The 22257-nt window shown below is 42.0% G+C and overlaps 1 protein-coding gene across 7 annotated transcripts in view; it reads left to right on the plus strand.

Moving 5' to 3' along the window:
• The window catches only part of RBFOX1 (RNA binding protein, fox-1 homolog (C. elegans) 1), a 1551452-nt gene that overhangs the window by 1420553 nt on the left and 108642 nt on the right, over nt 1-22257 (plus strand). For 6 of the 7 annotated variants that reach the window (XM_012647564.1, XM_012647568.1, XM_012647562.1 and 3 more), the window contains 3 exons: nt 8170-8313; nt 14701-14754; nt 22028-22120. In XM_012647564.1, coding sequence (XP_012503018.1) covers nt 8170-8313; nt 14701-14754; nt 22028-22120 — 291 coding nt within the window. The remainder of the gene's footprint in view (nt 1-8169; nt 8314-14700; nt 14755-22027; nt 22121-22257) is intronic. The other variant, XM_012647567.1, reaches the window with a different exon arrangement.

Consider the following 22257-nt stretch of genomic DNA (forward strand, 5'->3'; position numbering starts at 1 on the left):
TATGTACATGGTAGATATTATATTTAATTTTTGCATTACCACCCAAGGAAGGTATTAAGTATCCCAAATTTATTTCATTAAAATTTTTTCTTTGAAACTTAAAGAAAATTTTCTTAATCATATTCTTTATTTCAAAGGACACTGTTGTCATTGTCCTGGGAAGACACTCTTTTTCCCCACTTGCCTCCCTGTTCTCTCCTCTCATCCCTCCCAACACACCATGGCTCTAAAGCAGCACCGTCTAATAGAACTTCCTACGAGGATGAAAACGTTCTGTACCTGTGCTTTCTATGAGGAAGCCTGATGGTTTCCTGTGGCTGCCATAACAAATGACCACAAACTTAGTGGCTTCGGCAACACAGATGTATTGTGTTGCAGAAGCCTGGCGTGAGTATCACCCGGCCAGAAAGGATTTCAGCTGGCGGGATTACATTTCTCTCAATAGTCCCATGATAGGATCTGTCCCCTTTCCTTTTCTGGCTCTTGGAGGCCACGCTTCAGCCCTCTTCAACACCAGGAATGACAGGTTGAGTTTTCCTCACCTCCTATCACTATGACCCTGGGCTTTCTTCCCTTCCACTCCACTGGCCCCTCTCTTCCACTTGTAAGGACCCTGCTGATTATATTAAACCCACACAGGCAGTCCAGAAACATCTCTTTATTTTGTGGTCAGGTGCTTAGCAACCTTAACTCCATCTGCAACCTTAACACTCCCTTGTCATGGGAAGTAACCTATTGAGGGTTCTGGGGGATTCGAACATGAGCATCTTTAAGGGGCTGTTATTTCACCTACCTCAGGGGACCACCAGCCACAGGTGTCTGCTGAGCACTTGGAATATGGCTAGTGTGACCCAGGACCTGAATTTTTAATTTGACTCAACTTATATTGTGAGCCCCGATCCTTGATTCAGTTATTAGAAACCTAATATGTTATTAGAAACCTAGTATGTTTGGAAAACCTTTCAGCTGTCCATTTTATCAAAGCCTAAGCATAGATCCAGTATTTCCAATGAAACTTCAGTGTCCATATGGAGATGATAAGATAAGTGTAAAACAGACACAAGATTTCAAAGAGTCCAGAAAAAATTATACACACACACACACACACACACACACATATATAAATATATTACATTGATGGCATGTCGAGATAATATTTTTAATTAGCTGAAAATAAATATATTTTTAAGTTAATGTTAACATCTCTTTTTACTTTTTAAAAATGTGGCTTCAAGGAATTCTAAAATTGCCTCTGTCCCTCACATTTTACTAGACAGGGCTGCTCTAGAGTATCTGAACAGCATCCTCGAACTCTGCCTAGAGCTGTGTCAGGTACTCATGTATCCTCAATTTCCATCAGATGTAATTTGGTATAGTTCTTATTGTATTTCTAACTGTTGCCCTCTCCCTCCCCTCAGCACCGTGCTTTGAAATCTCTAATTTCTCTCTGTTTTCTGATTTCCACTGACAACTTCCCGGCATACCTCCCCAAATGTGCATCTGCCACATTTCACTCTCCCATCCCTGGCTGAGCGAAGGCTGCCACCAGCTCCCTGGGCCCACAGACAACCCTGTGATGGGAATCTTTTATCTTAGTTTGCAAGAGAGGAAACAGAGGTTCAGAAGGATGGAAGTAGCCGGGTTAGGAAGTGATGGAACTAGGGTTTTAACTCGAAGATGTCTAGCCTTAAATATCCCTCACCTGTGCTGTTCCTCCAGTCACTTGGTCACCACCAGAAGCCCCACAGGTGGACTCAGTGGTGTCCACCTACGTGGGCTCAGAGAGGGGGCACCGTGGGGTGGGGTCAAAATCTGAAAGGCATGTATTTCTACACGGCTATGCGTTTTCTCTCAAATAGTCATCTCTGGATTGGTCGATATCAGAATCCAATTTCACCAGGATTAGTCTTGAGTTGCTCAGAGCTATTCATTGAATTAGGAACGATTATAGCAGAGGGAGCCCCATGGTTCTTTATTAAGGTCTTTGTGGAAGCACTAAGTGATCTTCAGGAGATTAAAATGCCGGTAGTGTTTTCTTAACATTTATAACCTGCTCCGATACCTGGGGAGTTTGTTTATTAAGAAAAAGTCTGCGGCAAATATCCCGCCTCCTAATAGGGCCTTCACACTGGGCCAGAGCAGAAGCTGGCATTGTGGTCCTAATGAGCTTATTTGGGAACCTCTGCCAAGCACTGCCTGGAAACCCACCTCTTGAGGTTAATGGACTTTCTTTCCATGTAGGATCCTGCAGCCTTTCCTGCAAGATGGGGAGGCTGCATTTCAGAGTCGTACATAGCCATGGACTTGAGAAAACAAACACAAGCTGCTGGTCATTAATACTGTTAATAATAACAATTATAACAGCCCCTCTTTATGCATGTGACTTAACAGTTCACAAAGACTTGGATGCCATTATCCCACTCCAAAGGGTGCAGGACAGATATACGTTTATCGTCTTAATGCACATGCAAACCAAGACCAGGAGACATGAAGTTAGCTGTATTGTAGGTCGCTCACAGCAAATCCAGGCCTAGTCATTTATGCCACGGATATTTACTGAGAACTTACCATGTGCTCCAGCTCCGAAGTTTCTGTTGGTGCAACTCTGCCTCCCAGGGCACATTTGAATCCCAGAAGGTATCTTTGGTTGCTCCAACTCAGGAGTAGGCTCCTGACATCTAGCAGGTGGAGGCCGGGGGTGCCGCTAAACACCCCGTAGTGCTTGGGGCGGGCTCCCACAGCAAAGAGGGAACCAGCCCAAGCCGTCAGCGGCGTCGGTGTTGAGAAACCCCACTCTGGTTGTAGGGATAAGACAGTGAACAGAAAAGCCACCGTCTCTGCTCCCGTGGAGTTAGTTATATTCTGGTGGCAAAGACAGGTAATATGCAAATTGAGAGAGCAGATAACACGCGGGTGAGAAGGGACGTGCGCTGTGATGAAATCGGCGGGCAAGGAGGGAGGGAAGGCAGGGGCAGTGCAGGCTGCTGTAGATAATGAAGCCAGTGAAAGTTGCTCCGAGGGTGATACCTGGGCAGGGAGCGTATTGTCAAGAGGGCAAACCACATGGGTGTCTGGGGAAAGAGCCTTCCAGGCAGATGGAATGATAAGTATGAAGACTGAGGAGGGGGCCTGCCAAGTGGGTTGGGGGAAAAGCAAAGAGACCGACGAAGAAGAGATGGCAAAGGCCAGACACACTGAGCCTCAGAGACCACAGGAGGGTCTGGTTTAGAGGCTCCTGAGAGGGGGATGTCCTGGCCACTCGATCGTGCACCTCTAAGATCCTTGCTCTCCAGATGTGCTCGACATCCTCCAGTCTCTGAGTGAATGGGTCAGTGTTCATCTGCTGGGTTTCTATGTCCCACCTTCTCCTCTCCCCAATATGGCCGTGAAGTGCGTTTCCAAATCCAGTTGGTTCTCACTTGAAAGCAAAAGTAAATTTTAGAAATATCAGACAGAGATAAATCAACATTCATTGGACATCAGCCAGATGGGAAAGGGAGGAGGAGATGGGTAAATTCACACCTAATGGGTACAGTGCACACTATCTGGGTGATGGGCATGCTTATGACTTTGACTCAAATGGTACCAAAGCAATTTAACCAAAATGTTTGTACCCTTGTAATATTCTGAAATTAAAAAACAAAGAGTTCTTTCAGCAGTTAATTCCCACTGAGCCTTGACATGCTTCAGTTTGGGGGAATTTAACTACAAATCCGGTGGTCACAGCTCTTCAGGAATGGACATTCTAGATGCTCGGTTCTATTACCAAGTTTCCTAGCTTTTCACATTTTTTTTTTTCTCCTTAGAAATTTCACTCTGTGCTTTGGCCATAAGCTTCAACGAAGCTCTCAGAGATGCGTCAGTGACCTACCGATTTGTGTGAGGAACGGTGGTCAGCACAGGGAACGTGCCGGCAGGGTCCTTGTCCCTGAGTGCCGACGACCTTTCGGGAGGCTGGTGAGGGGCTGCCCAGTGGGCTGAGGGGTGTCCCTGCATCCAGGGCCGAGTGCAGAAAGGCAGTCGGGGAGACTGGGCTGGCGATGGGAAGACTCAAGTCTCCTCTCTGTCAGGGGCCTCCTTAGAGTGACCCCGTTGACAGATGGGAGCCTGCAAGGGACATTCTCCCTTCCGGACCTGGTTTGAGGCCAATCATCCTGAGAGTCTCATTGGACCCGAAGTGACAGAAAGTGCATTTCCTCCTTGATAGCAGCTATGACATGCACTTTTGCTTTGTTTAGTGGGGGACCATAGTGGATTGAACGGTGACCTCCCAAAGAAATGTGCACGTCCTAACCTCCATCAACTGTGATAAATGTGGGAAAGAAATGTAGATTTCTAGCCTCCACAGCTACAAGAGAATAAGGATCTATTGCTTTAAGCCACCAAGTTTGTGGTCATTTTTCAAGAAACTAATACAGAGACATGAAACACATGCTTGTAGTAAATATGGTTTCCCTGAAAGGTTCCAGAGAAAGGGAAGGAGAAAGATCTCACACTCCATGGAAGGGTGATGATGACTCTCTCAAGTCTAACCCCCAACACGCCGCAGGCTGGGTGGGAGATGCTTTACACACCTGCTGCGGCTACGTTTTGTCCTCACTGCAATCCTGTGAGCTTGGAGCCGTCGTTGTCCTCTGATGGACAAGTCACCCGAGGCTCAGAGAGGTAAAATGACCTGCCTGTGATGAGCGAATAACAGAGATGAGCTCACACACGCATCCGTGTGATTCAAAGACCCTGGTCCTCCGTGTTGTATCACACCATAAAAACACACGTGCTCAGTCTGGAAGACTGGAAGGTTTTCTTTTCTTTCTGTCGCTCTTTCTCAACCTCTGTATCCTAACGCTCCTCCTCTTCCCTTTCCATACACCACGATGAGCCGAAACATTTTTGGTTTTACTTTTTTATTTTACATGTTTTCTTTAAACGTTATTGCTAACACACAGGTATTCCTACGTAACAATTTATAGGCATTTGTATATACGCATACACGACAAAATGATTAATTGAGCGTTGTATGTTTTTATCAAAGGAAACAACGCAAAGATTTCTCCAAAGTCCTGTTTGACTAGAGATGATTAATTTTAATTTTCACATGAGCAGCATAATGCTATTAATCATTTAATATGTTTAATCATAATCTCTGTAATTCCTAATTAGGTTTATTAAACTGAAACATCCAGCACTTGTGCACAAATCCAAATCTAAGTCTCTTTCTTGGGATGAGAAGGAGCTCATTTTAATTTTGCATTTAAATGGGAACTTCTAGCAGGGTGGAAAAAAATGGACTAAAAGCTTGGGAGTCTTAGCGGATATTACTGTCAATTTAGAGTCTTGTGGCAGAGAACTGAAACTCCTCACTCCTCTGAAAAGTGACAATCTCGTGATTCTTCTGTCATGGACAATGGAACCAAACCTCGTATTCCCAGAGGAGAAAACACAGTTTTTGCTCCGTTTGGGCCTCAGTGTTATAATTAGTGCTCTGTGACTATCTCTTGAAGGGAGCAAAGTTGATTGTTCACTTATTCATTCATTGCACTGATAAGTCATTTGTTTGGTCAGTGCGTCGGCTAGCTGTTAAATAGGCATTTATCATTTGTGTCGCAAGCTGGTCACATCACACCTTGCTATGATCCTTAAGTGGTTCCTTATAGCTTTTAGGATGAAGTTCAGACTCTGGCAGACAGGGCCCTTTGATCCCGCCCTCTGCCTACCTCTGTAGCTGTCCCTGCCCTTCCTTCACACATACCCCCTCTGAAGTCCACATGCACTTCCCTGAACCCAGAGCATTATTTCACATCTCTGCACCTTTGCGCAGGTTTTGCTCTCTCTCGATACAGCGTCAGTCCCTTTTATCTCTCCTCTTAGACGTCTCTCACTTAAAACTTAACCTCCATAAATGGCAAGCCCTGCTCAACCTCCAGCTGAGCTGTGAGCCCCTGATTTAAGGTTACTCAACACTTGGTGATTCATTCTCATTCCAGCATTTAACCGTCTGTATAATAATTGTCTTTCTCTGCCTCTCAGACTTTCAGCAAGCTGGAAACTGCATACAATGGGCAGGACTGACTTATGTGTCTAGCACATAGTAGTTGCTCAGTAAAGATGTGTTTAATAGGCAAATGAGAGTCTTTCCTTTATGTTTCCAAAGAGAGGTTTACTCCTCTCTTTGGACATTTTTTAAAAATCGCCACCACTCTAAAAAAAAATCCATTACTTTCCATTTATTGAATTTATACCATGGGCCAAGGACTCTGTCATGTTGGCACATGTGATTGTGTTCTGTCTTTACAAAGCCTTATAAGGTGTGAACTCTTACTATTTCTAATGTTCCAGCTAAGAAATTATCGCCATCCTCCTTCCTATTCATTCCAACAGTATATGCAAAATAAGTAAGTACATCGTTGTGTTGTCATCATGACACTGCCCTGGAAAGCTGAAGAAATCATCAGGGGTGGGGGGACTTTTGATTCAAATCAGCTTGGAAGAATGGTGTGCCCGCCACTGGGAGGTCTTGACTTCAAAATGCAATTTAAGTTGTGTCGTGAAGGAGGATGCAAGTGAAATCGTCCAGCAGATTCCATGGTTGATGAGAAAATTGCTAATTATGCCCATGTTATTTAGGTGTTTCTTTTATTTTTCACTTTGTAAGATTGTCTTCTCTAAGTCATTATTATTTTATACCTGGCTGACTACATTGATAGTCTTGTCCCAGTTGTATGCTTCTAAATTGCTTATAAATAGGTGAGGATGATTCCTTGCTCATAAATTTGATGGGTTTACACATCAGCTATCTGTCCTAGTTTCAAAGAAGCAGGTACCTGATGTTGATGGCTTCTACTGCCACCTAGAGGGAGTACATGCTAATTGCAAAGAAAGTATCTGAAGTGTCTGAAATGTTAAAACTCTAGAACTGAGATAATGGCTGGGATGACACAAGATGTTACTGTGACTCTTCTCCTAGTTCCTGCCTGTATATGGACACCAGCATAATGTCATGTCATCCAGGCTTATTTGGTGGGGGGAGGCAGTGGAGCAATGCCAATAACGTGATGTCTATACCAACATAGTACAACAGAACTTTCTGCGGAGATGAAAATGTTCTATATCTGCATCGTCCAACACGGAAGTACACGGCTCTTGAGCACTTGAAATGCAGCTAATGCAAACAAATGTTTATATTTTATTTCATTTTAATTCACTTACATTTAAATAGCCACATGTGGTCAACTGCAGTGGACAGCACAGGTTTGTACAATTAAAAAAGTGAAAGCAGGCCAGGCGCGGTGGCTCACACCTGTAATCCTAGCACTCTGGGAGGCTGAGGTGGGAGCATCACTTGAGCTCAGGAGTTCGAGACCAGCCTGAGCAAGAGTGAGACCCCGTCTCTACTAAAAATAGAAAGAAATGATCTGGACAACTAAAAATATATAGAAAAAATTAGCCGGGCATGGTGGCGCATGCCTGTAGTCCCAGCTACTCGGGAGGCTGAGGCAGGAGGATCGCTTGAGCCCAGGAGTTTGAGGTTGCTGTGAGCTAGGCTGACACCATGGCACTCTAGCCTGGGCAATAGAGTGAGACTCTGTCTCAAAAAAATATATATATAAAAAAGAATAAGTTGGTCACCTGGTCACTTGGACTGCAGACTGCCAAACAGCCTTTCAAAATTGTTTTACTACATTTATTCATATTTTATGTGTACAGCCTGAGCAATTACGTAGGCATACCCTAAGATTCTGAACTGCATCTATGAAGGAATCTATACTCTCCTACCTTTAGTGATTATGTCCCCTTCTTTGTGAGGTTTTCACTCTCCATGCCCCACCCCAGCACCTCCCAATCCCCTCACCTTGTTTTCTGTTTCTCTATAGTGTTTTGCTGCTTCTTCCAACTCTATATTTTTATTAATTTGTTTTATTGTCTGTCTTCTCCCCATGAGACTTATGTTCCATGAGGGTGGGGGTTTTTATCTGTTTTGGTCACTGCTGAAGCCCAGATCCATGATGGACACTGGAATGAATGAATGAATGAATGAATGAATGACTCAGCAGTTCCTTCCCGCCCCTTATCCTTTTGGCGTTTTCCTGCCATTTAGGGGAAGCAAAAGCACATTGGAACAGAGCATTTGGGTCCACTGAGAGCCTCTTTGCTTTCCTCTTGTTCTTTTAGCAGACAGATGACGCAGCACCGACAGATGGACAGCCCCAGACGCAGCCTTCAGAAAACACGGAAAACAAGTCCCAGCCCAAGCGGCTGCATGTCTCCAACATCCCTTTCAGGTTCCGGGATCCGGACCTCCGACAAATGTTTGGCGTAAGTACCGCCTTTCTTCTCGGGAGTGCCCAGTCTGGGTCCCCAGAGCCCTCCCTTCTCATGTAAGTTTTTGGTGTTGACAGTACTAAGGTGAGCTGTTTACATGAGGCGGGGAGGCAGTCTGTGGGTACATCGTGGCTAGAAAGTATGGTTTTAGCATAAACTTCTTTGCAGATGCTCACCGTGTTTCCCCTTTGCCCAGTGGTCTTCCTCTAATGAGTAACTTCAATGTCACATGGAAATGAAACTTCTAGATCACCCACTGTTGGAACAAGCCCATGAATGATCCCAAATCCAGTGGCCCGGGACCCTATATCGTAGCTCACATATACATCACGAGCCCTCTCGGTTCTGGTCTCTGTTGCAGCTATCACATTACCCGGAAGAGTGATTCATGCCACGTTCCTGCATTCCCTCCTCTATCCCAGGCACTGCGCATTAGGATTTCAGATGCAGCTGTAGAGAGTAACTAGTTCTGCATAAAGCTTAGTTTAAGAAAAACAAAGCAAAATAACGACAACAACAAAAATCTGATTTCTAAGTCTGACTCGATTCCTGCAGTATATGTTCTCCCGGAATCAGTGACAAGGATTCACAGATACTTACTGTGATCATATATCAGTTATATATATTATTATGTCCACAAAGGACAGCCCTGCCCAGGCACTGTGCTAAAACACGGAGCAGACCAGAAGCCACCACCGACCCAGGGAAAATGAATGACAGCTTTGCTTCTTTATTGGTCACCATGATCCTGATTCTTTTTCCAGAAGATATGTTCACTGTCCACTCTGGGAAGGGACGAGTTTACCATTATCTTGGGCTCAGTTCCACCCGAGGGCAAAGCTTTGACTGGGTTTGGATATCATTCATTTTTGCAATCATATTCAGTCCGTTGTGCATGACATCCTGGCAATGACAGCAAGTGTCTGTGGATTCAGTGGAAAGAGCTACATCCTTGACATTCGACTTAGAGCAAAGGTGGGCAGCTTGGAGACTCTTCTTTGAAGAGTTTGTGGAGAGATACAAATATTTGAAAAGGCATCGGAAGATGCCCAAGTTGAATGTCTCGTTTTGAGCACAGTTGATATCATTCTCCACATTAAAAGGGGAGCTCTGGTTCATTACTCAAGGGCTCTGTGATTTGGGGATTAGCTTGCACCTTTTATTTCTTTTATTCACCTGATGCTTATCAAGTATGCATCTGACACAAAGGCAGAACGAGCATCCTACTATTTAAAAGATACCCACACTTGAATCCTGACATTTCAGAGGAAAAGGTCAACTTTTGCACTTTTATCTCTCTCATTTAGTAATAACCTTGAGTTGAGCCCTCCAACTCTTGCAGAACAGAGATACCCTCGGGCACTTTCAGGTCAAAGATGACTTTGAAAAGTGCAGAGCATTCAAAGTGAGAGTCGAGGTTAAGTGTGTGTGAAGCAGTAAGACCAGGTTTGAATGATGGGCAGCCAAAGGAGTCGTTTTCTCTTTGCCGTGTCAGGTTAGGAAGATGTCTGGCTGTTCAGTCTACCTTTTCTCATCAAGAGCCACTCTGATGTTGGCTTTGAATTTGGTTCCCTTAACGACCATCTAGGGCACTGTTTCATGGTGTCGCTCACTGCAGCTCACTCCAGCTCCCACCCCTGAGGTGTTCTTCCCCTCTTGGTCTTCTTGGTTATCTTGAAAGTCACCACAGGCTGCAAGGCTAAGTCAGAGAGAGATGCAAAAATATTCACAGCTAGGTATCACTGGGAAGGGATCCTGCTTGCATTAATAGCTGAACCTATCTGTTCTTTTTAGAGTCAGGGGCAGATGGCATGGAGCAAGATCTTGCCGTAAGATTGTACTATCCGATATCAAACTTTGTTCAAAATCTACTGGTTTCAGAGCACTTTTTTTTTTTGGTACAAAGTCAAGATTTTCAAGCAACTGACAAGAAGATGTTGACAAGCTGACACCTACACTTAATACCTATCAATTAAGAGACCACAGCATACCTTCAGTAGCACGAAAATTGATTTTGTTCATCACAGATAGCATCTGTGTCCATTTTTAAAAGTCTCCTAGATTTTTTTTTCTGTGAGTTTTGTCTATAAAAATTATCAGGCATATATGGATTCCCAGACCCCTCGTAGTGACTCGCAGGTCTTCTTGGTTTACAACCACCATTCTAAAGAAATGGAATTTAAACACTAAAAATCTGTCCTTCCTGGCCAGCTATTGGCGGCTGCAAAGGCATTCTTGTTATGTGATACATCCAGCAGCATGAATCACATTGTAAGGCATCTGTAAATGTGCTCAGTGGCTCCCCAACACTGGAGATTAGGGAATTTCACGTGGTTTCCTCTTTCAGGTCATAGTTACTGTAAGAAACTCCATTTTAATTCCAATTAGATATTTCTCAAATCATTTGGACATGAGACATCTTCTCTCCTTTTAGTGCTGTATTCTGCCTTTGTCTCCTCACGTTGGCAGGGGTTACCATGAGGACGATTACAGAGAGAAACACTTTCAAAGATCTTTGTGCTTTTTTTCCCGTCGTCTCTACTGTTAAATATGGGCATGGGATTTCAAAGTCAAAAGCAAAAAAAGACAAAAAAAGCAACCTCCTTTTTCAAACTTCGCAAAACTTGGCAGTGTTCATAACAAGTTCTGTAACCGCTAATAATTCGACCGTGACGTTTGCACACGGCCGCATGCCTGATGTTTACTGCAGGTGTCTCACATCTGATTTTTAATTTGTGGCTTCAGCACCTCTTGGTTGGGACTGGAAACCTGGTGACCTTTCTTCCACCACGTGCTTCATATTCTTCATTTTCTTCTCTTTGGAAGCATTTATTCCGATGTTTCACATTAAATCTTGTAGTTCATCTTAGATATCTTTCTTTCTTTTTCTTTCCCTTTCTTTTGTTTTCTTGTCGTAATGTGGAACATTCCATGGGCAAGAGGTTATGTGGCTATAACTACAAAGTAGAAGCCAGAGACTTTTTAAAACCCATTGGGGTGCGAGTGAATAGATCTATTATATTATCAGTGGCCTCGATACTGGACGTCTCACTGGAAGGGATGTTAGTTCTGGCCCTGGCTGTACTTTCTCCTTGAGCTCTTCCTCGTAGGCGTGAGCATGCATTTCCTTTTCCTTTGAATTCTTGATGATCCCAAGAAAGGAATATGTGCATTCCCACCAAATTAATTGCAATGTGTTGCCCTTCAATAGCATGTTTAATTTAACTCAATATTGAAGCATTTCTGGGTTTGGGGTGAGCGAAGTAGGTTAGAATACATCTAGACTGCTGATACAACACACGCCATCATAGAATTGTTTTTAGAAACAGTTGCTGAATGACTACAAGTCAGAAATTTGCACAAAATAGCAGGCTTGCTTTTATTATCCAAATACAGACCCTCTGGGCAGGCAAATGCTCTATTTGAGCCTCTTTTTATTGTCAAAAAAAAAAAAAAACAACAGATCGCATGACTTTCAGCACATGCGAAAGAAGCTTTCATGATCATTCTTCAGTAACAAAGTAGAGATCGGCTTGCCTGTACCTTCAGTGGTATCGCAAAGTTCATTCTACCATGCTGTTATAAGCAGTGAAGCCAGTTTTGGGGGATGCGGCACAGTGCCTCTTACTTCTTCATTCCAAACATGAAGCCAACACGAAGAAAAACTGGGATGATGCCTTTTCTCAGTCTCTACATACACTCTTTGAACTAACCTTTACTTTCATGTTTTATGCTGTGTCCATTGAACATCCTTCACGGTTTTTCAGCGCGATATTATTTGATCTGAGAATGTCTCAAAACGCTGGGTACATATTTGCCCAAGTGCGTGCCCGTAAGCTTCTGGATTCCGTTCCTGATACAGCTATCGAGACACCTTGTGTGCATTCGAGGCGTTGTTGAATGCTGCTGAGCATTTCTGTTGCGCAAACAAATGCTAGTTATGTCTGCGGATGAGTCGTGTCTATTTAAATTGAAAATGTGCCAGCTGTGTTTACATCATTAGTACCAAACTTCCCAATTAAACTGTTGATACTATAAATATAGGACACAACTGTCTTAGAAATGGAGCTGACATCAGCATTCTTCTTAGGGCTCGTTTCCCTGGCTTTGAGAACGATCAACCTAATGGCAACTGCCAAGGAGGCAAACTTTGAGACCATTTCGGGGCATATGGTGTCATTGTTTCATTTAGGGAATGACACATGCTCACATTGCTTTTTGATTGGTTCTGTCTCATCCAGAGCTTATTTTAAAGGAAGTGTTTCTGTGTTGACTGCTTAGAGAATGTTCCATAGATGACATTTGCATTGTGGTTATGGAAGAAGTTCTTTTCAAGCTTCTCTTTCTCTGTAAATGTATGCGCTTTTAGGCTCTTCTGCCTGATATAAATAGGACAGTGTCTCTGTGGTCTGAATCTTCTAAGGTGGTCGTATCAGAATGACTGTTTCTGAGGAGTTCACACAACTGGAGGTTGCCTTACTATGAAATTCAGTTCACTTTTGAACAGCAAATCCTTCATTTCCCAAATCTGAAAGTTTTCTTTTTAGTTTTCAATTCTTTTTTCTCTGCCACGAACTAGGGCACTGAAAATGCTCTGTGAAAGAATAGTCTCTTGACCAAAAGAATATTTGAGTGTCCACAAATCGCAGGGTAAGTTGGCTGCACGTGTCTTGGTATTTCCACTGCACGTGCTAGCAATGAGTTCCTTCCACCTCTCCCTCTAATTGAACCTTCTCTTCTTGGTTTCCTCCTCTCTTTCCATTTCTCTACAAAATAAAGAAGTACTAGTATGTCTGCTCAGCAAGTCTGTGATCCCCTGGCTGGGCAGGGTATGTGTCCTGGGGAATGGGCACATCTCTGTGGCACAGAATGGCAAGCTTTGGGTCCCTTTATCCCATGGTCAGAACTATTTCATTGAAAGGTTTTGGGCTGTTTGTATTCAACTGACCTATATGTATTTTTTTCTTTATTTCCAAGGAAGGTAGATGTCTTTGTACGTCTCATAGGATAGCCTCGGTATGTTCCAAATGATTTTTTCTTAAATGTCAGCAGGACCCTGTTGACGTTCACTCTCGGGTCTCTCGATGGTCCACTACTGAAGCACTTTGGACAGGGAGCCGCACCCACTTCTCTGCATTCTAATTGTGTGTCCCCTTTTTATTACAGCCCCACCTCTCACCACAGTCATGCTGCCCTCTGCCACAGAAAGGCATGCTTGATAATTTCCACCCTGGGGAGAGACACAGAACACAGAATCTCCTAGGGTCATAACAGATGCAAATAAGATCCAAGATGCAAAAGCAAATGGAATGATAGGAAAGCTCAAAACAAAAAAGAGGATGGAAGTATTTCTTTGAGTTCTGCTTGATTTTCAGTCACTAAAACAGGCATTTGCTCTCATTCCACATTGAAGCAAAATTCCCATTTTATTCTACCCTAAGCCACATGATTTCTCTTCACTCCCTCCCCCCTGCACTTACGCAGTGTGAACCATACTCCAGAAATGCCCAGGCTACTTCACGTGATCTAAGAAAACCGAAAGGATTCCAAAATCAGGGGAAAAGTATTTTGGGTTATCAGATACTTATAGTTTCAGAGCCCACATTCTTTCTCTTTTTTTTTTTTTTTTTTTTTTAAAGTGAATCAAGAATTCTCTGATGTGTATTTCTCACTAGGACTGCCAGATTCAACAATTTAAAAAAATATATAAGACACAATAGTTGAATTTGCAGTTCAGATAAATGAGAAGCATTTTATTAAGTATGTCCCCAATATTGCACGGGATATACTTACCCAGAAAAGTTTAAATTTAACTGGATGTCTGTATTTCTTTTGGCTATGCAATGTATTACAATGGGTGCCTGGGAGTGGAGCTTGCTTTTATGTGTGGTCTTTACTTGTCCCATAGGGTCTGGCTGCTCCTAGTGTTTATGTGAGCTACGGGCCAAAACCTTCAACGCCATATTCTAGTTGGACATTTTGTTATCAAAACCCACCTCATCAAGGGCATTTGTCCCAGTGGCTAGTGCAATAGCTCAGGAAGATCATTGCGTATATTGTATATTAGTTGTTTTTAAATAGCTGCTTAGTGCCTGGGAAAACAATCACACACATATAAAAAAAATAGAATTAACCTCTTGATTAATATTTTGTATCCAGCCTTTTACAGGACATGTCACCTAAAGAACATGATAAATACGTAGGGTTGTATTTTCTCTTTTCAAGCACATTACTTAATGATAAAACAACGTAAAAAGTATATCCTTGGAGATGAAAAGAGGAAGAAAAAATAATTCAGACTTGGGAAACAATTACCAGTGTGCATAATATGATCTGTTCCATTTCTATTCTTGCTTATAAAATATTTCTATTTCTTTGCAGCAATTTGGTAAAATCTTAGATGTTGAAATTATTTTTAATGAGCGAGGCTCAAAGGTAAGCAACTTAATTCACTTTAGAATTGTTTAGCTTATTTTTAAACGTTTGTTACGAATAAGGGGAAACAACTGCACTGTTTTAACCAGCACATGGTGAAAATACACTTCAGTGGGAATTTCTCTATAGACCACCTCCCATTTTCAAAATGGCGGGAAATATATTGGGTTCAGTTTAAAACGTATAAGGGGATATAATTTTAAAAACTTTTATATATATTTTTTTTTGTCAAGTTTCCAGAGGAAAATTATCCATGCTTAAAAAAATAATGATGTTGCTACATTTTTGTTTTTCAGTGATAATTATGTTCTTTATATTAAAAAGTGAGTTGATAGTGTCTCATGCGCAGGTAAATATGTGATTATTCTGTATTAATAAAGTGCAGTTATTTTCCTGGGTTGTAGGGGAGAAAAGTGCATATACACCAACCTTTTGAATATAACTTTATTCATTAGTATGGTTTTACCAATCTATCTGTTGCAATTTGCCATTGCTTTGAGTTTGTTTGTTTGAGGAAATTAATTTTTAAATAGAGTTTCCTAGCACGAATAGAAGTCAGGGGATGTATGGAGAGGTTCAGGCACTTTCAAAATAGAAATACGTGGGGAGAAGAAAAAACAAACTCTCCCAAAGCATCCTGTCAGTCAGTGGTTAGATTATCCCAGTGTGGTCCCAGATCACGAACATCAGCATCACCCAGGAACTTATTACAAATGCAAATTGTCAGGCTTCAACCCAAATCTATTGAACCAAAAACTCTGAAACTGGGGCTCAGGGACCTGTGATTTAGCCGACCTTCTAGGCCTGTCCTTAACGTTATAAACACTGTGTCTTTCTGTTTTAGATTAATGCCAAGGCTTCACTTCAGTGCAAAATACCCCTTTGCCCACTAGTGTTTTGCTCTCATTGCTGCTCCTGCCGTTAAAGTGACCTCATTCTACTGCATCCACGGAAAACTCTAAGGCCCCGTCAAAATCTCCCTTGAGGAAAATGACACATTAGGCATCTTAGCAGACACTGAGTGATAACAGACAGTGATGTTGGAAAAGAATAGGGATGCTGACCTTAGCGACCAGACAGTGAACACTTCTAATAGCTCTGCCTTGTTTTCTGATGGCCACGCCCCCAGGTTGTCAGGAATTTTAAGTTCCCTTCTCCTTGCATCCTCTGACTGTGGAAGTGGATGTTGAGAGAAATTGCTCATCGGGGACAGAGAGATACTGGCTTTGGCCCCATAACTTTCCTGACACAGGCAGGGAGGGTTACTGAGCAGAACTTGTTCTGTCTAGAGTGTCACAGGCCACAGTGCTAGAGCTCTTGGGTCTGTAACTACCTCCTCCCCACGAAGCAGACATTTGAATTTATTTTTCCTTGGACAGTCTGCACCCTCCTCCTCCTAAGTAGATTTAGTGCTAACTGAATAGGACGATGTTGATGGAACTGAGGGAACAGCATTCCCGTCATCTCTCCTCCATAGCCAAAATGATGGTGCGATCTGCCAGATAAGTTTAAAAAAAAAAAAAAAATCAATCCGTTATAGTCTGTGGTTCTGCTCGTTCAGGCAGCTTGTCATTCTTCCATGACTTCAGATATTTTATAGTCATTCTTGAAGGTAACTCTCTTTCTGCTTCTTACATAAAAATCATTACAGGGACTATTTCTATACCTGCAAAGCAAAGTGTGTTAAGAGAAAAGTGTGCCCAACCTAATCCTGTTTGCTCAGGCCTTGATGTATTCTTGGCAAAATTGTAGAAGTTGACCCGAATGTTGGCCAACTTTGTTCTAACCCCGAATCCATCTACAGCAGCACTGCCTTTCAAGATTTTTTTTGTTTTTATAAATTTATATTTTGTTTTGTAATTTTTGCAGGTTGAAGAAAGCTATTTGATTCCTTTCAGGAGCTGTTTTGGGACATTAGAAGAATATCATTTGCTATTTTGAAAGTACAATGGCAGTGCTATTTTTAAGGCTTCTTCCGTCATTCCCATGATTATCCTGTCTCTGGGGGCTTCAGGGAAAAAGACCATTTAAGTTTGCTGCATCCAGACTCTGATTTTTTTTTCTCTTTTCTTTATCCTTTTAGTTTAGGAAACGTCCAAAATAGCTTCTCTCGGTGGGCCTGCTCCCTGTGAGAGAACTTGTCTTGCAGGTGTTGGAGCGAACTGTTTAGGTAGTGCTGGAATGTCACCGAGACAGTCCAGTTGGGATCTGCTAAATGGGGGCAGAGGCTCACACAGGGATGTTTTTCATACTTGACGTTATCCTGGGTGGAAAAGGGCCTTATTTAGAGGAGCATTTCCATTATAATGGTTGAGAAACCTGAATTGTTGTGATGAGCTCTTTTCCATCATTTGGTCCTGAAGACAGAGACAGCCAGGAAACGGGTGGGCCCCCAAGAGCAAGGAACTCACCTTCTGTGTACTCATTTTCTACGGCACAGTCCCTGAGGCGGTCACTCAGTGCCGGCAGAGTTTGCGTGTGCATGCATGTATGCGTATACGCCTATACATACATAGGTGGTATCTATATTATTCTGGAAACGTATAACGTAAGTATTTCATGTTTATATGGATAGTGAGTATACAGGAAAACCACATTTTAGAAAGATATACCAGACTTTGAAAATGAAAATTAGAAAGAATTTAGGGGCAAGCGATCCTGTAATTCATTTTTCCGTTTAGGAGATTTCAAACCATTTTTTTTTTTTTTTTTTTTTACCTCTGAAATGATTTATTTGGGTGCTACAGGCAGATATAGCTACTGTCTAATATACCTAAGAAATAGCTACATAGTTTGATCTTTGATTCAATAGATATCTACAAGTATTTATTACGTCTCAGGTGAACCAACCATGAGAGAGACAGAAGTGACTCCTGTCCTCCTAAGTTCTCAGGAGCAGCGAGAGAGACAGACCGCTAGGATGGGCAGGTCCCATAAAGTGTGCTGTATTCTGCGTGAGAGGCTATCAGGAGTCCAAGCAAGTGGACCGATACCGTTAGAAGGTGGATAGGTTTCTGGACTGAAGGATCCTTTAAACTGAGAGTGAAAGATGAGTAAGAATTTCTCTGGGAGGGCAGCGAGGGACGTCTTCCGGAGAGAGGAGGCTGCACGCGCAAAGGTCGCCGCAAAGAAGTGAGACGTGAGGTTCTTAGTCCCACAGGAAAATGAATCTCCACACTCTTGTCAACCGCCCCTCTCTTATAAATATGAGTTCTCTGCACCAGGAACTAGAGGATTTGAGTTTTCATATAAAATGAGAAAATCGGTGCATTCATCCATCCAGCGTGCTTTATTTAAGCCTATGTAAGCCTTTATTTAAAATACAGGGTACACTTTAAAAATTACTAAGAGAGTGGAATTGGAATGTTCCTAACACACGGAAATGTTAAATGCCTGAGTGGTGGATACCCCAATTACCCTGATTTGATTAATTCACGTTGTTTGCCTGTATCAAAAGATCACATGTGCCCTGTAAAGACATATAATTATTGTGTACCCTCAATGATTAAAAAATTTAACAAAAGAAGATATAAAATGATATATTTTCATGAATGCAAAAAATGGAAGATATCATCTAAAAAATACCAACGACCAAAAGAGAACAATAAGTAGGATGGAGGAGGGCCAGAATTTATGAGTTCATGCAAAGATTCTAAAGTAAGCATTGAGGCTGGTCTGGCAGGACTCTTAGGGTAACCGTGATCTAGCCTAGTGATCGTACCCCCATCGTAGGCCATAGATTTTATTTCTTTGGTAGTATCGAAGGTAGACCCTGGGAAGGCGTGTCTCTGACTCCCCTCTCTATAGCCCCTCTTGCAGTCTAGGTTTTTAAAGGGTCACCCATCTGCATCACACTCAGGTCCTGTGCTCTTCAAGCCAAGTCCAGAATATGCTTGTTTTGTTCTCCTTTTTAAGGCCAAGGTAAAAATATTCATAATCCTTTTAAGAAGTGCTAGTTGCGGCTTTCTTGAGTTAGAATTCTGACTATGAGGTAGGTCCGAAGAAGCAATCTCAGCACCTGCTTTCAGAGTTGTCCAGTACCTGTGCTTCATAGAGAGGCACAGGAGAGTGTCTCTCTGGTGACAGTGTGGCTCCCTATATGAGAATTCTGATGACCCGATGACACTGGGAATCTGTATCACTTCTTGTCGGGTGGGAGGTAGAACTGTTCAGTAGAACAGGTAGGAAAGTCTGGTATTTTGAGGGCTATTTCTGAAGCAAGCTCTTTCTAAATCCAACTTTGACACATCGCAATTAAGTCATCTCAGCAGCTTGACATGGAGAGTAGGGAGCAGCTGGAAGAAAGAAAGAGAGAGGGAGGGAGGGAAGGAAAGGAAGGAATAAAAGGAAAGAAAGGAAGAAAATGACAATAAAATGAATAATAAAAAGAATCAATACATTCTCTTTGCTTACAAACAAAATGAGAACTTAGGAATAGATTAGGGTAATTTCCTTTTCAGTTTATTCTCTTTCTGTGGAATTCCAAGTGTATTTCCATCTCTGCCTTCATCTCTCCTTGACATCCCCAAGGCTGACTTCAGGCCGGCAAGTTTGCCTTGAGTTCGGATGTGACGCACCAGGGGGAGATTCTCTAGTATAGTGTTGGACAGGTGGGTTGAGTGTCCAGTCTCACCTGGCTGTGTTCTTCCCTGTGCTGTGGTAATAATGAGGGTTCCTCCCCATGGGCAGAAACGATGCCCCCAGCCCCGCAGTAAGACTGGGGCTCCAGATTCTCTTTTCTTGCCTAGTGACAGAAGACAGATCCAAATCTAGTTTCCCTTGTTTCTTTTTGAGTGTATGGCATGGCTGTGGCTGCTAGGGAGTTAACCCTATAGAGGGGAAAGAGAATGTTGCTAAGAAACCTCAGACGTGGGATTTTGGCTGTACTCCTCCATCTAAGCTCCAAAACACTGAGTCAGATCCCCCCTCAAGAAAACTGTAGAAACCAGCAATATAAAATTCTACTTCACATGAAAAAAACAATTCTAAACCTCCTTTTGATGGTACGTAGTGGTATGAGAGGTGATGGAAATCTAACTGCTCAGCCACCCAGGCAGCTTTTTAGGCAGATTTCTGGACTCCATTTCAGGATTCTGACCCAATAGATACAAAAAGAGGCCCAGGAATCTAAACCTTTCATATACTCCCCAGTTCCTTCTGGTGTGTAGATAAGTTTTTGGGACCTACTGGCCCAGAGTTAGAGTCATCAAATAGAGCAAAACCCGCCAAGTCTGTGTTCCCCCTCCCCCTTTGAAGAACTATTATTTCCAAACTCTTAAGTTAGGAGGTATATCTGAGTACCCAACATGGGTGTATGGTATGTGGTATGCGCAAGACTAAGCAGGACCCTTCTGTTAGGAGGCATATAATCTTACATGGATCAAGTAATTCAGGCTTATTCTAATCACAGGTCCTCACTGCAGGAGAGACTCTGAAAGGTGATTCAGTCCAATCCCCCAAAGTATAGAAACTTAATATTCCCCGTACAGCTGGCCCTTGAACAACACGGGTTTGAACTGCGTGGTTCCACTTACACCCAGATATTTTTCAATCAAATGAGGATGGAAAATGCAATGTCTGTATTGATGCAAAACCCACATAAGCGGAGGGCCGAGTTTTCGTATATTCAGGTCCCACAGGGGTGACTGTGGGACTTGAGTACAGGTGGATTTTGGGTGGATTTTGGTACAAGCAGGGGATCCTGGAACTGATCTACTGCGTATACGGAGGGACGGCTGCATATAGCATCCTGACAGATCATCTGCCCTCCCTTGAATCCACATCCATGGCTCCTGTCCTCAATAGGGGACCCGTCTTGATCGTCAGAAAGTTCTCTCTTAGCCCATTAGACAACGCATCTGTCCCCAGCCTTAGATTTTGAGGTCACTACAGAGATCTAATGTGGAATTGGGAGTTAACACCGCTTGATTACGACTGCCATGCATTTGTAATTGCTGTACATCTTATTAGTAAAACTAAATATACTGCCTCCACTAAGATTAGAGCCAACATCTACTTTTATGTAAGGTTTATTCAGTGCAAGTAGGAGTCCCCATATATTGCATTCTTTCACCTAGTTTATACTTTGAAAACCAGAAAGAGCTAGGCAAATTTACACTGGAATTGTTCAAAAGGTTGGTGTATATTTCTGAACACGATGTACAAATATTTTTAGGGGTTTTAAAAATAATGTGCCATATTTTCTGTACTTTTCTTAGGAACAGTGTCAGTGAAGACAAAAGATGGAATTTGACAATATGAAGTTTAGTGGGGTTGTTTTTTGAGGCTGAAATATTAAATGCAAACTGTACCTGTGGTGAAGTAAAGGATCTATTTGTTATCCACCAGTAAAAGAGGAAGTGCTTAGAGTGCTATTATCCATTGCATTCTATTAATGAAGCTTCTTTATTTTGCTATCTGTCGAGGTGACAAATGAATACCAATAGAATGTCTTAGAACTTTACAATATGTGTACATATTTCCCTTTTTGGTGAACAAAGTAGTGTGAAAAGTTGTCAAATTCAAAAGCATGTACGTTTGGGGGGGTGGGGAAAGTATTAATATAAAAACATTACTCGAATTGTTTGTATTGTGAATCAACTGAAGTTTATTTCTATTCATTTCATGTGATTTTTTTTGTTGATTAGACCAAAGAGTTTAAGATTTATTATTTAAAAAAAAAAGGTCTTTCCTTTTTTTAGGCTTTTAACTTTTATTTTTGAGAAGTAAAGGCTGTAGAATTGACAAATTTGAATAACCCTAAAACTGCATGAAGAAGAGATGTTCTTAAAACCACACGGCATGACTCTGTAGGCAATGTTAGAGGATTTTGGCATTCATTGTTGAATTTTGTGCACACGTTTTATTTTACTTTATTTTTAATTTGCATGTCAAGAAAGTGGTTCCTTTTTTTTTTCCTCGTTATTTCATTTTATTCTCTGTGAAGACACTGTAAATTTATTTTGATCTCATTTTCTTTTCGTTAGATTTATTTTCTTCTGTAGTGACATTTAGAAAGGTATTTTTGGTATTCTTTTTTTTTTTTTGAATTCTTCAGGGGTTACAGCTAACTGGTGACAGAAAAAAAATATCTTGTTCACATTTGTCGCTTAATTATTGCACATCTCAGTACTCTTATAATTTCTCTAATTTGCATGTTACAGAACTGAAGCCAGGACAAGAAATAGAAATTAAAGCGAGAGAACATTACCAAGTGGTCGTTGACTGAAATAATAATCTGCATGTTGTTTTCCCTTCTCCCTCCTGCATGCAGGGATTTGGTTTCGTAACTTTCGAAAATAGTGCCGATGCGGACAGGGCGAGGGAGAAATTACACGGCACCGTGGTAGAGGGCCGTAAAATCGAGGTGCATGTTCAAAATATTTTCCTTTTCATCTTTTTTATAAATGTCTGCTTCACGCTCATTCGTTGTTCCAGATGCATCATTGGCGTCTTCTATGTGATCCTGCTCCCTCTCATTGTTTATATATATATACTTATATA

The sequence above is a fragment of the Propithecus coquereli genome, unplaced genomic scaffold (assembly GCF_000956105.1).
Source record: "Propithecus coquereli isolate 6110/MARCELLA unplaced genomic scaffold, Pcoq_1.0 Scaffold27, whole genome shotgun sequence".
NCBI classification, from domain to species: Eukaryota; Metazoa; Chordata; class Mammalia; order Primates; family Indriidae; genus Propithecus; species Propithecus coquereli.